General features: G+C 34.0%; 1 protein-coding gene across 4 annotated transcripts; it reads left to right on the top strand.

Moving 5' to 3' along the window:
• The first annotated feature begins 2,745 nt into the window (after positions 1-2,745).
• On the top strand, positions 2,746-11,889 carry LOC108363874 (protein late bloomer). 4 transcript variants are annotated; one of them, XM_017617388.1, is made up of 6 exons: positions 2,746-2,826; positions 3,309-3,577; positions 10,574-10,732; positions 10,807-10,962; positions 11,053-11,250; positions 11,331-11,889. In XM_017617388.1, the coding sequence occupies exons 2-6, from the start codon at positions 3,518-3,520 to the stop codon at positions 11,400-11,402; spliced, it is 645 nt and encodes a 214-aa protein (XP_017472877.1). In that variant the 5' UTR covers positions 2,746-2,826; positions 3,309-3,517; the 3' UTR covers positions 11,403-11,889. The 4 variants fall into 4 exon arrangements, with proteins under 4 accessions (XP_017472877.1, XP_017472880.1, XP_017472879.1 ...); XM_017617391.1 differs by having other exon boundaries at positions 2,751-2,979; positions 3,375-3,577; XM_017617390.1 differs by having other exon boundaries at positions 2,751-2,979.
• Positions 11,890-15,606: the final 3,717 nt, after the last annotated feature.

Raw genomic sequence — 15,606 nt, 5'->3', positions numbered from 1 at the left:
CCCCTACTNGAGTAATAGCAAGTACGTCAAGTATTTACTCTCTCAACGCCAAGTAGTGTATGTATGCGGAAAAAAAGTAACAATGTGTTGGGAGTAGAGTACAATGCAAGGAGTACTTATTGAATGAAATGCGGCAAATACAATTGCGCTGGACTCTAATAGAAAAACAAAGAAAACAAACTTGGTTGGATTGGAGAAAACAATTAAAATGAATGACCAAAGTTACAGTGACTGCGCTTTAGCACTCCATATGTCCCGGTGTGTGTTTAAAGAGTCTCAGGAATCTGGTGTATTGTTTGTCTATTTATACATGCATGCTTACGTATGTATGTACATTTGTATCTATTAAAGCCTTCTTACACTATATGCATTTTCATCTATAAATGCCACTTTTCCGATAGACATGTGTGTATGTACCTGCACCTGCCTGTCAAATTCCCTGTATCGAATCAGTTATTTAAAATTTAAATAACGTTATTTTTTTTTAAACAAATGGCCAGGTTCACGAAAGCAATTTAAGTGAAAAATCATTTTTTTTATCTGAATTTAATATGAAAACTGACAGAAAGAATTGGGTTTCACTTAAATTGCTGGTGAAATTGGCAGTAAATAAACCGAATACATATGTATGATTCTATCTGTATGTCAGATGAAATTATAAACATTTCTATTCCGTATGTAGGTATGTAAGTGCATACACTTTATACAGAAGAATTTGAATTTCCATATGTAAAGAGTGACTTTTCCACAAGCAAATATATATAGTGTAAGGCCACTTTAATGATGATATTGTTGTTTTTGGAATTGTGTGTACTTTATTTTTACGTGCGAGTATATAGTGGGTTGAATATGACTTCACATACACAAATAGGAGGCCTCTACGCGAGTATTTCTAACGTGGGCTTGTTTGTCCGACTGAGTCTCATCCAGCTGTCATAGTGCACGGTGGATCCAAGTGGTGTTTTATTAAAAAAAAAAACAAAAACACGATGTGTGTGTAAAAATGTCTAAAGTTGGTTGCTTTTTTTAACAGCTGAGTATACTCATTTATAGTACTCTCTCTTAGAGAAAAGGAATTTTTTCCCGTAAGGAACATTAAAGAGCGTTAGGCAAGCAACCTTTTCCATAGAATTAATGGGAGATGCTCTTGACTATTTGCAAGGTTTATATGGAGGATTTGTCATAGTAACTACGATGTTCTATGCTGCGGCGAAATTGATCAGCCGCTATCTGTTGTCGCGTTTTTCTGTCGTCTGGCGGCAACCTCCCGCACTTGGCTTCTCACCGTTACACATATGTAAAGTGTATCCTTTCCTCATTTGAAAGCGTAAAACGTGCCACTTGATTACAATTCACATTTCTGCTTGGAAATACGTAGATATGTATAAAGTTTGAAATTCTATACGCTTAACAGTCTGACCAAAATCACTGTGGCGCTCAAAGCAGCGAGGTGTAAGATAATTGTAGCGATGCGTTGCGATGTTAAAACGTTTGTTGGGCCTATAAACATCTGGTGAAGTAGTATTGAGCTTTTCACATGCTCAAATATTTCTGTGGTCATACATAATAACCGCCTAAGTCGACTTAAGAAAGAATTGAGTTATATATGCTATCGTATTCTGCAACTACTATTCCATGGGTACGTGAAATCCCCATCTCGCTAGCTAGGCTATTTAAAAAGTTATAGACGAACATATTTTGGTTTCCCCATAAGGTTAACATTGCAATCCAAATGTTTAAAACGTTTTTTCTCGAATTCAGGTATTTCGACTTAGGCGGTTATTGCTTATGCCCAAAGGTATGTATGTATGTATATGATATGTAGGTGCGCAATCTAACGCCGCATAGCGACCATAACGCCTCCATATGTCTATTCATTGCGCTAGGAAAACAACGAACAAGAGCAAATCAAACAAAAACTTAGAAGCGAGCAGAGTGAAGTAAAAACAAAAAAAAAAAAAACAAAAAAAAACTTAAATCGAATATTAATTTACAAATGTGCTTACTTACAATACAATAGACTGACATATGTACATACATACATACACTTACAAATTTATAGTGTCAACAGTTGATGTGTCTATATATTTGTTGATATTAATTGTATTTGTTGTTGTTGCTGCTGCTGTTGTCTGCTTGGTGGTTTGGTGGTTTGGTGGCTTGGTGGTTTGATAGGTAAACTTTTTTTTTCAATTGGTATTGTTGTTGCTAAGTTGCCGCTTCGATGCGAATGCAAATAGAGTAGCGTGACGCTATTTATTTTGTCTATGTATGTATGTATATATGCTGTGGTGTAGTGGTTAGAAGTGCGCACTACCATACCGTAGGGCCTGGGTTCGAGCACAGTTTCCAACTAACATCAAAACTAAAATTTTTTCTAACAGCTCTCGGCCCTCGGCAGGCAATGGCAAACCTTCGAGTGTATTTTTGCTATGAAAAACAGCTTCTCATAAAAAATACAATCGCCCATTGTGTGGCAACATCAAGGCGCACGCCACAAATCGGTGGAGAAGCTCGGCCAAACACTGACATATGGTGTATGCGCCAATCCATTATTATTATTATATTGTATATACATACATAAGTACATATATGCATAGTTTGTTCGTGACCGTGGCCGCTGGCTCGGTAGTTTGCCAGTTCGCTAAATGTTGGCCGGCTGGTGCTGGTGGAACGCTTTTCTTTTGGTTGCTTGGCTACGCTGTGCTGGGCGCTCCATTTGTTGAGCACATTTGTCTTTGAGTAGCAGCGGTGTCGAGTCGCGTCTTATTGTCGCATACGCACGCCTATGTCGTTGAGTCTTTGATCGAGTCCAATCGAGCAGCGGTGACGTCTTTATTGAGCTTATTCTTGAGAGAATTTTCTGATTTTCTGATTTTTACTATTTGTGTTTATTATTTAATCTATTCGAATTGTGAATTTGCTATGAGAACGCGCGCGCTTTGACGTAACCCTTCTTTAGCTGCTGCGGTATTGGTGGTGCGTGTCTCGTTTTTTTGGTATTTTTTTTTTAGTGATTTCGCGCTTTGTTTAATTATACACACATACCACATACATATGTATATTTGTTTGTAACTGCAGCCGCTCGGAGCGGATTTTCAAGATTGTTTTCGAAAAAAACTTTTCGGTTTTAACCTTTCGCCAATCAATAAAATTACGTAGCTGGATTGAAATATACAAAATTTTATATTTATTATTCAATCGGTGCGGCGCAAAGCTGGATGGCATGGAAGAGCGTGCCCGCTGTTAGCAAACACTTTGTTAAGCATTATTTTTTATACAATCTTTTATGTATTGTGTATTTAAAGTGTGATTCTTAATGATTCTAAATGAGTATGTGGCGTGCTTATTTAATTTGTGACTTTTGAAAGTAGTCGTGCTTTGGCGATTTAAATGAATTGAAGCGCGCTTTAATAAACGGTCGGCAGCGAAGGTACAGTGTGTGTGAAAAAATACGATATTGCTTTTGTTGTTGTTGTTGTTGGTGTGCATAAGGAGTACAAGGAGCCTTACGAAAATGGGCTGCGCAACAGGCACAATAAAGTATTCGCTATTTTTGCTGAATATGCTATGGGCGGTAAGTTGAAGAGATATTTCTTTTTAATTAAACAGAATTGAAAACTTAACGAATAAATCATTAAACTGCAACCGGAACTTTAAAATCGAAGATTGCAAATCAACATATCGTTCATTTACGAAAAGACTGTCATAACTCAAAAAATACAAATTTTCAGCAAAAAATGCAGAATTACTTGTTATATGTATTCTGCTTCATACTGTGTAAAAATTTCGTGCTAAGATATTGTGTAGTTTTCGCCCTAGAATAAAATACGTATTCATCTCATTTTTCTGCATTTTGGTAGCAATTTGAAAACTTTAATCAATTTATACCCCGTAAGCTTCGTATCGTAGAACTGTGGAAGATTTTCGATAGAATACGTTTTTACGCGACAGCTTTCAAATTCTGAGCAAAACCTGGGTCCATGTTTTGATAAATTTAAGTTTATAAAGCAAACTGCTTTCTTCAAGACATAAACACGTTTGTGTTCGCACCTCTTGGTGCATAAACATACATGGATTGCCCACTTTGTCCAGAGTGCGTGAATGAAGACGAACGAGTAGGAATTGAATATAGTGGACCTTATCTACGGTACCAATATTACATTCGATTACTCAAGTAGCACACTGGTGTATAACTTGGTGTAAATTTGTGAATTTTGGATACAATTAATCAGATTTATACCAAACTTCGTAAACTTACACCAAGTTATACACAAGTGTGCTACTTGAGTAGTCCGATATCTTTAGTTCGACAAATTGTTCGATATATATGCGCTATATTGGGCTATTCATACAGTGGACTTATTGAGATCGTTGACTAGTTGACGTTACTGTTTAAAGTTAGTTGTTTTTTTACTCTGAAGTCTGACAACTAACATAATATCCACTACATAGACAGAAAAACGGCTTTTCTCAAAATTAAGGTTGGGGGGTCGTATGAGTAACCTTACCATCCACAATACATTAGTTTGTATGTATTATTGTTTGTTAGTGCGAAACGTCAGCCAAACATATGTACTAGGAATGTTAATCCACTTTCTCAGGTCCCGAAACGCCCGGCATTCTTGGCAAATAATTCCGGGATTTTCGGGATTTGTAATTTGCACTGATAGCAATAATAGAAACTCCTTTTCTTGACCAGTGTTGGCTATATTTATTTTTTATTTATTTAATAATACATATTTTTTTTATAAATGTCTAGATCATTACACATACATATACCACCGTGCGATAGTAAATTTTAAACACAAAAATCAATATATTCGCGAAACCATGGGCCAAATGTAGTAAAATTGCGTTTTTAGTTTTTCACTCTGACGTCAGTAATTCAAAAATGATTTAAAACGTTCAGTGAAATATGCTAAAAGAAGTATTGGTATCAAATTAAAGAGGGATAAGGACTGGTAAGTACTGAAAATGTCCTTTTAAAATTTTATTCTTGAAATTTCGCAATATTTGTTTTTGAAAAAATTATATGTTAAGGACTTATATAAACTCGATAACATCCACGAATTTCGTCCTTCTAACTTTATCAGCTTAAAAAATTACCTATTTGTCCGTGTGAATCCAACAAATTTTAATTTTTTTAAATTCCAAAGAAATTTCCTCTTTCATTTGGTACCCATATTTCTATTCTATACTGCATTACATTTTTTAAATAATTTTTGGAATTAATCATATGTATCTTTGAAATTTCAAAGTCCTTTAAAATAAATCCTGATTCAGAGAGAACAATAAAAATGCCACTTTAAATAATAAAGTAGGTTTCAAATCTATTTATTTATTATTTATTTTGTGGTAGGAGAGATGGAAGCAATTTTTTCCATTTCAGTTGTTGAAAAGTAATGAATATCTAAATCCCGAGACTAATCCTGGGACTGTGATAACGACATCACGAAAATCCCGGCATCGTAAAAAGCGAAAAAAATTAACATCGCTAATATATCTACCAACACTTTCCAAAACTTACTTAATTTGGGATTTTTTCTAAGTTATTTTCATAGTTATTTACTTTATCTTTTTTCACTATTTGATTATTCATTACACGTAGGCGTCGCCGCGCGCCAGCGCCTACTGAACACTAATTTAAATTAAAACAAATTACTTAATTTGAGTCCTCTTACCCATCCATTACTAATAGTGTGTGATTTAAATTTCTCATTTTTTTTTGTTGTATATGTAGGTATGTAAATAGGCATACATATATAGTACACATGCATACATACATGTACGTACATTACGCCGTACAAGAAAAAAAGTTCGCCGTACATCTCTGAGTCTAAATTATTAATGCAAGGAAATTTTTTTATGCCCGAACGTCATATCCTCGGCATTTAAAGTGGAATATTAAATTATGGTACATCGATGCTCTTGTAACGAGGTGACAATTTTTGTTGTATAAAATTTCATTGACCCCAAGTACCCCGTTCTAGTACTTACCCAACAGATCTCAGTTCCTACCACATCACCCTAATGTGAGTAAAGTGAAGCTCGCCACAAATAAAAAAAAACTTTTCTTAAGGAAGTTTTTTAATTTTTCCAGTAGAACTATTTAAACAACATTTTATTATTGCCGAATGTAGGTGTCACCGAAACATTTAAAAAGGCGATCCCTACGTTCGGTAAATTTTTTTTTTTTCTAAATCGCCTTGTAAAAATGTACTGCGAACATTTTTTCGTTTGCTTGTAAGGTGGCACGGTCGAATGTAGATGTCGAACCCTAACTACCAGAAAAAAGTAAGCGACATTTTTTTCGAAATGTTATTTTTGATGCAGTAATACTCCTAGAGCAGCTAGATGCATGTCTCCATCAAAAAGATAAATATAAAAAAAAATGCCGTTTACGTCCTTTTGGCGGTTAGGGCTCGATATGTATGTATGTGTGCGCTGATAAATTTTTAAGCTCAACAAAATACTTACTCGCATATAAATCATAGATACTTGCTCAGTAAAATGTATGCCCACTACCCTGCTGATTCATTTATTTAGTTAATATTTTTAAAACTAACACACAATTTTCATATTTTCAACATTCATATTTACATTTATACGTATGTATTATGTATAGCCGCCTGCCCCCCATCTATTTTACAAACCAAACGACCTACCCCACACATGAGTGAAGCGACACGACATGGCCCAAAGTCATTAAGACCTTGGCGCGTTATATGTGCGCCTGTTTATGCATAAGTTGATGTATGTAGGCTCCCATAGCAAACATTTGTGGTGTTATTAACTTACTTAACTGAAGTGGAAATGATATCATCTGGATTAACTAACTACAAACATACTTATATACATATGTACTTATGTCTTTCTAGTAAACGCTAACCTAGCATAAAAGTCAATGGGCTTCCATCCCTGCGAGCTTAATCTGCAGTTTATAGTTGGCTTAGTTCAGCTATAACTTTTTAATATTTCTTTTCATTTTTGTGTGCATCTCTTTTCAATTCAGTTTTTTTTTAGTCTCAATTTCTTGTTGTTCCTGCGGTTACTGTCAACATCTTCTTGCGTATAGCCATGTCGATCATGTTGGTTACCTATGGCGTTAACTTCATTAACACCATTAGCTGTTGCTGTCATTTTGCCTCAAGTAATAAAATATAGGCATAAATATGTTTATGTGCATTGTGCGCATAGGTACATACATACAAACATATGTATGTATGTACGCACATTAGGGGGCTCTATTTTTGTTAATTGTTTTAGAGTAATTAAATTTATACCATATCCGGCCTTGGAGGCCAAGAGGTCAAAATGGAGGCTGGACTAAAAGAAGAACCTTAATTACACTTTTAACTAGTAGTAGGCATCTTTTAGGAAGCTAAAGCTTTTAGTGTATATATTTACAGCTTTGTACCGTACTATGGAGACATTCTTCAGGGCTGCAGTCGTCATATACGATATCGCATTACTCGTCAAGTAAAAACACATTTTTCGGATCATGACATACGTGAACGTACTTTTTATCCCATTCAGCTTATACGACTGACGGTATCACGTAATTGTCTTTCGTATGGTTTTCGATGCGTGAACGGATGTTACGATTCGAGCCCAATTTTCTGAACTAATTTGCACTCGGATATATGTCTCAGTCGATTTATTGACTCTGTTGTTAACTTTTGTGGTTATTAAAGAGCTTCGGTGATAGAATTTTAGTATTCGAATCAGCCAAAGCAGTTACTCGGTTCAGGTGAAATGTAAATTTATGCACTTACATAAGTGTTAATGTGCAAAAATAGCGCGAATTTGGTGGAAAATTTTCTATACATTCACTCTTTTATGTTGAAAAACTAAGTCTGCAGAAATACATACATACATACATAAATCGCTTTGCAGGTATTTAACTACCGCGGTATGCCGCGGTGGTAGTCACTTCTATTTTGATCCCATGAGTCAAGGTATGAGTACTACATCTCAAAAATTGAAATTATTTGTTGCCAACGAAATAAATTTTCAGCTACGCGTAATAACCCGAGTACCTACACTTTTTTTCTAAGTCATTTCATATTCCCAGCATTGTTTAGATCACAGCCGGCAAATAGCTACTTATTAAGAATGAAACGAATATTAAAGCGTATGGCACGCCAATCAACAATAAAGGCGCCGCCGCAGCCACTCATTTCTCAATCAGAAATATAAGCTTCAATTAAACCTTAGAAACTTGAATGCTGCCAACAGATTCTTGAATCAATTACACCGTTTATAGTAGTTTATAAAGCTAATAAAGTATGAGCATTGCTAAGCTTGATTATCTCAGCGGTATGAGACAATCTCAAGCATGCAATGAAGTGAGTGGCGCGCGCGTGTGTGAATTAATTTTCGACGACGCCACAGAGGGCTGCTGATTCACTGATTCATGCAACACACGGCAAGAGCAGAGGCTTGGCCAAAGACATTTGAGCTGGACGCAAGCAAGTTTCCATGTTTGCGGCGCGCTTAGGCTGGACAATACACTGGCTGACTGAGTGACGTGACTAATCGAGCAACTAATGTGATTGCACACGACTGTACAATGTCCGACTATTGCCTAACTGCCGCGCTCATATTAAGTTACATGTAATGTGCACGCAAGATGTTATATGTATTTTTGAAAAATAAAGTAAAATAGCAAAAAAGAAAAAATGGCGACATATTGCCAAGTTTGCGCTTACATGTGCCAAATTAAAATACCAAGCGACAGTGTGGGGGTTGTTGAAGCAGGGCTGTATGTACATATGTATGTTATCTTTATTTGGGGGCGTATGTCAGGCATTTGTTATAATTGTAAGCAGACAATGTGATAATTGCAATGACGATATTGAATAATTGATTATGCATAAATACATAGTAATGAGTACACTTAGTTATGGACAGGCAATTAGGCAGGCGTAGAAGTTTTAGAAAACATGCGTACATACATATGTACATATGTATGTATGTACATTAGATTACATTAAAAAAAAAAAAAAAAAAAAACGACCGGAATACTCGTAAAACTTCCTTAGCAGAAGGTGTTTTTGGTGAGCTTTAATTCACTGACATTAGAGTGGTACGTTAGTGTGATAAAAACAGAGATCTGGTGGGTAAGCACTAGAACGGCGTATTTGAGATCAATGAACTTTGGCAGACAGGTTTTGTCTCCTCGAGAAAAAACATTAATATCTATGTACGTACATACATATATTATATTTTACGACCCGAGTGTAAATGCCGAAGATATGACGTAAAATCTTAAAAAGCGACCCCTACGTTCAACCAAAAAACATATTTTTTCCCCAAATTTCGTTGCAAGATTTGTACATTAGGGTGCAACACTCGCCATAAAAAAAAATCGGTACAGTTTTTTCATCGGAAATATACAATTTATTATAGTTATAATACTTCCGCCTAAATATTTCGGAAACATTTGAAATTTACTTGAGCTGAACTTATTTCAAAATATGTACCAACAAATTTAGTTTTTAAAAATATTTTTTTCCAAAAAATTAGCTCATATAGTAAAAGAATTTAAGCTTAAAAGATCTGTATAAAATGTTTAAAAATTTTATCAGCGGAATCAAAATAATGCGAGTGTGGGAGGTATTTTCAAATCAATCTAGCGTTAATTTTTTTTTAATATTTTTTTCGGTGATCCACCCTAATGTACCCACATATGTAAATGCGCGTTTCAAATGCGGAGGCGTAATTTCAGTTCATGCAACCAGCAACTCTCAAACATACTTTTGTAGTTTGTAATTTTCCAGGAATCTTTATTTTATGACTTCGCACGTTAGCAAAAAAAATTCAAATTCAAATTTAAAGAAAGCTGTCACATCATCTATTTTACTAGGAATCTAATTATGAATAATTCTATACATCAAGCGTGAAAGCCAAAGGCCTATTAACTACTTAAGATGCTGAGAGTGCTTTGTGAATACAAAAGAAATAACACTTTGCTAAATGAGCTTGGGTGTATTCAAAAGTATGTTAAATTATGATTACCTAATACATAATCATAATGACTAATAATTAAAGCATGCTTTTTTTATGAAAAACGTTTAATGATTAAATGCCATTATTTGCATCTTTTTAATAAGTAATAATTAATTACTTTCAAAAAAAAAAAAAATTTTTATTAAATTACTAATTTATTATTTTTTGATTACTTTGAATTATTTTTGATGTTTTTAATTACATATATGGTTAATATAATTATTTAATTATTTTAAATTATTTTTGATTTTTTTTTAGTTGCATGATTAATATAATTATTTGATTATCTTTTATTATTTTCAATTATTTTTGGTTTTGTTTTAAGTTTTATGATTTATTTCAACTTGTGAATATTACATTGCCATAATACACATACCTATGTCTATAGGCAAGATCTGCTCCAATGTTTCCTCTACAAAATTCTTTCTGAAAGAATTATTGAATAGCGAAGACAGTTGACTATGTCTGTGTGAAATCATACCTTCATTATGATCCTTGTTTTAAACGTGCTAATGAAATCAAATTCAAAATTAATCAAACAATTTTTCACTATTTCCAGATCCTGGGTATCTTGGTGATACTTTTCGGTGGCCTCGGTTGGGGTGCAATGCCACAGAGTTATGCCATTGGCATAATTTGTTTGGGTGGTGTCATTTTGTTTATATCCTTTTTCGGCTGCTTTGGCACAATACGCGAATCGACGCGCCTACTATGGACGGTAACTAATTTTATTTAAAATAATTTTCTGAAAAGAACAAGAAAATTAATTTTCAAATTCCTCTTTTTTTTCAGTATGCTATTTGTCTGCTTGTACTACTTGTCCTCATTGTTGTTTTCATTTGCCTGAGTTCGCGTGATGTCTTCAAACGTTACGCTATGGAGGGTGTAGAGGCGCAATGGCGTAAGGAGTTGATGCAGCCGGGCTCCATGGACACCGTACAGATGGTGGTAAGTGTTGATTAAGTATTGTATTTTGAGTCAAATTAAGGACCGGATTTGGAAATTACATTGTAATGTTTTTTGCTTCGCACTCAAAAGTACGCCTGTTGTGGCCTCAACTCAGCTGAAGACTACATACGCATTGCGCGCGCACCACCGGCAAGCTGTTGCAACGATGGCAACTGCATCAATCCTTTGAATCTCCATCTAACTGGTTGTCTGCCGAAAGTGGAGGAAGCTTTCGTTGATGAGGCAATCCTAACAACCTACTATGAATATGGTCTATTGGGCTTTGATGTGAGTGCGAAAGCTTTTGTGATGTTAGAATTTTAGTTTTAATCAACTTATACATATTTTTGTATTTGTAATATTTACAGTTTCTCATTCTGCTTTTGACCGTCATACTGGCAATCCACTACCAAAATCGTAAAAGGAGATTTAGCTATTAAATTTTTTTTTGGTAAAATTTGAGAGGCTTTAAAACTTTTTTTAGTCGCGGCGTGTAAGCTTTCAAGTGTGCAGCTTTTATTTTATTAATGGCAAACGATTTTATTATTATTAAATATTTTTAATTTATTGCAATTAAAGTTTTATAAAAAACACAATCAACTTTAGTATCTATGTAAGTTTCGTCAGCCTTAGTGCATATGTAGCTTTCATTGAATGCTGTTACGCAATGTCACGTGTACCTCCATGTAAATCGAATAATTGTTTTATTGTAATTAGATATATATACATATATACTTATATATACATATACATACTCGTATTTAGTTAATTCTATAAATGAAGTTAAAACGTAGATATATTTATTGAACACTAACTTTAATTTGCATTAAGTAAAAGAAAGAAGTGTATTATTGTAAAAAAATGCATGGACGTGGGAATGACTTTGGTACTTACTTAAAACAAATAAAAGACAAAAGTTGTAAAAGTGTGTTTCGGTAATTATTGCGGATCTCATTTAGAGGTCTGCACACATATGTGGCGAGAAAGTAGTGAATTCGACTTACATTTTTTTGAATGATTACATTAATCGAAATTTGTTCAGAGCTTTCGCCAAAGCTTTAATTTTTCAAAGCTTTCCAACTACCACATTTGTAAAGCCTGTTCTTGAAACTACAAGAAATTGTTGATTTATCTCGTATTTAGAATGGTAAGATCCTCGCTGGAACACAAAATTATGGTTTCTTATACTTAGATCAAAAATTTTGTAGGGGTTACTTTGCCCACTTTGGCCATACTCTCAGGCAAATGGGTTAGAAGTCAGTCTAGCGTACACCCGTGGAAAATATTAATATATAGATTTATATATGTAGATGGCATTTAAAGGTCTAGGAAATAACAAATCTCGATTCTCCACAAATTTCTGTAGTAGCTATTTAGAGGAGAATGAGGACCTAACTTCTTAATTGCTAAGGATTCGTAGCTGAAAATAAACCTAGTATAAGTAAAATTCATGAAACTCGGTTTGTAAACTTTGAAGAGGCTTTAAGTATTTTTTCGCAGGCTTAAAAGCCGTTCTACCCTTTGAGTCCTTGTCAGCTTTTTTGAAGCAGATGGAAACGAAGACTAGTTGGTGTATTTGGTTTGATTTATTTCGTTAATAATTTCGACCTTGTCAAAATTACGAAACTATTCCCTCGAATCTTTTTCGTCTAGTAATTTGTAAGTTAATTTTACACATGTTGCCTAATTACATCTTTGGCTGAGATAAGATCTTGATTTTTCGTTTGAATTATTACAAAAAGATAAAAAGGTATGATAAAGATATCTACATATATATGTACACAGATGGAATGGTAAAACGAAGGTCACTACATCAGCTACAGTAGAAACTCGATTCTTACACGCAATGAAAACCGCGCTCGGTGCAAGTTTCGAAGTTACAAACAAATGTTTTTTTTTTGTTTAATATTTGCAATATTTTTCAAGTAAAAATTAAAAAAATTAGTAAGTTCTGTATAAGGTTTAAAGTATGACTTATGTGGTTTTAATGAAAGCATGAACCATATTTTTTATAAAAAAATATTAATAAAATTTTAACTTGAAAAACATTGCAAATATTAAAGAAAAAACTCCATGCACTCACTTTTGATTGCCATTGTAAGCTCTGATACAAATTCCTCTTGGACAAAAGTGACACAACTCAAAATTAGACGTTCTTCCGAGACTACGAAAAACTATTTCTTAGCACATGCCAATCATATGGACAACGAAGACTTTACCTAAGGTTATTTCAACAAATTACGACAAGAACTTGCTCCAGCTTTCGCTAAAAGGTAAAAAAAAGCTCTGCGACATTTTTGGTGCATAATTTAAAAAACGCCAAATTTTGAGTTGTATCGCTTTTGAAGATCTTGTGGGATATGTATCAAGATATAAACTTTATCCTGTGGAGACGGCCAGTAAGGAAGCGATGCTTTGCTTTGCCCATTCCAGGCAAATACTTAAAGCTGATGCAACCTTCTATGCATGTTATCCAAAATATTATTTTATTTTTGCCTCACACATTATCTAGCCTCCAACAGCCGTACTTTACTACTCATATTTGTAATTGTTTTTTTTTTTTTTAAGGTTTTAATTAGAAATATTTTGTTTGGTCATTATCAGACATTCTGTGCAAAAATCATAATTAATGAAAAACAGCATTACAATATCAGCATAGTTTTCTACAGTCGTACTACAAAATTAGAACCTAATGATAAAGAATGATTCATTTTGGTGGCGATCAATTTTTAAATGTTAAAGCAAATATGTATTCAAAGAAATCGGTTCAGTTAAAAGCTTGCGTTCATATCTGTGAATATTTTAAAGAACAACTTAAGTCGAGATTTGCCGTTTTCGATTTTAATCGCTATAAATACCTATAGTTTATGATGTCTTTTCGACACAAGTTTAATAAAAATTTAAAAATTAAAAAAATAAATAAATTAAGTTATTTCACCCTCAAACTAAAACTTATAAATTTACATACATATGTTACATATGTTTTGGTTGTGAAAAAACCGCGTCAATCACCCTAATTGGAGTGTATGTATGTATGTGATATGCGATATTCTCGTGGATAGTAACATTAGATATTTTATGAATAATTAAGAGCTGAGAACTCCAAAATGGAATACAGTGGACACTCAGAATTCTTAAGTTCGAAAACCATAATTGTCCAGAAAGCTTTAGCAACTTTTTCCTTGCATGTAGCTTTCAAAACTCTTAGGGCTGGTTTCTCCAACTCAACTTAACTTAGTTAAGCCAATTTTCTTGACTTAGTCAAGAAGAAGCTGTGTAAAACGTAGGCTAACTTTTGACTTAAGTCCGAAAAGTGGCTAAACTAAGTAAAGTTGAGTTGGAGAAACCAGCCCTTAAGGTTTGACTTACGTAAGTTTTCTGAATACTTCTTGAATGAAATGAAGAAAGCAATTAATAAAAGAAATGAAATATATGTAAAGGTGGTTTAATTGATATTGAGGGAAAACAACAAAAAATTACAAGCATCGGAGGTAGAAGTGATAGTTTTTTCGGTTCAAAATTTGGCATTTTTGGAATTAGGCACTAAAAACGTACACAGAGCTTTTATTTATTTACCTTTCAGCAAAAGCTGGAGCAAACTTTTGTGTTGCCCATATAATTAGCATGTGCTACGAAATAGTTTTCTGCATTTTCTGACAAGCCTGTAGTTTAGAGTTGTGTCACTTTTGAAGATCGTGTTCGATATGTATGTACATATGTATTTCCGCCACTATTCACTTCACTAAATATGTTTACCGATAAAATGTGACCAAAAAATTCTAAAGGCCACCAACCTTAATATTGCACAGATTTATGCTTTAACAAACGTTTGAGTGAAACCATATACACACATGTTTGCTTCTGTAAATAAGTAAGTGTAAATATCGCACACGATCTTCAAAAGTGACACAATTCAAAATTTGGCATTTTTGAAATTAGACATAGTTTTTCGCTTTTTCTGACAAACGTGTAATTTTGAGTTGTGTCACTTTTGAAGATCGTGTGCGATATGTATCCGCATTAATTTTTACGCTATCTTCTAATTACTTCATTAGGCCGTCTAATGACACCTTCCAACTTTTATTAATGACTTTTCATGGCCTTCATAAATTTTTTCATATGCCATAATTTGCGTGATAATGGAGAATGGTATATTTACATATGTATATTTATTTATGTTTGCGAGTGTAAATATGTATAGTGTAGTACATACATACATACATATCAAAATTACTAATTTGTGATTCATTAATTAAAAAAGCTCATTTGAGTGCTTTCTGCGTATAGCTTTTTCCTTTAGATGCTTTTAATTAACTTTTCATTCCATTCAGTGTTGCCGGTTTTGCGCTTTTCATATCGAAATTGATAGGATTCCTCTTGTTTGGCTGGTAGTTTAAGGGCCAGTTTCTCAATGTTTGGTTAACACTAACTGCAGGTTAAACATCGTTATCGCCATGATGGACTCCATAGCATATAACGGAGTTGAAAACCTCGGTAACGATCTTTAACCTGTTCTAAAAACCCCTATCTCAACATATTTTTAATATATTTTCAGCTGAGATAGGGCGTTTTCGAACCAAATTCAGAGATAGGGCGTTCTTCAACCAAATTCTTAAGTAGGGCGTTATTGAACAGTTTTCTGAC

Source organism: Rhagoletis zephyria, unplaced genomic scaffold (assembly GCF_001687245.7).
Source record: "Rhagoletis zephyria isolate East Lansing unplaced genomic scaffold, Rhagoletis_zephyria_1.1 Rzeph_scaffold_01401, whole genome shotgun sequence".
Taxonomy (NCBI): domain Eukaryota; kingdom Metazoa; phylum Arthropoda; class Insecta; order Diptera; family Tephritidae; genus Rhagoletis; species Rhagoletis zephyria.
The sequence above is the reverse complement of the archived record's forward strand: the minus strand, read 5'-3'. Positions and strand labels throughout refer to the sequence as shown.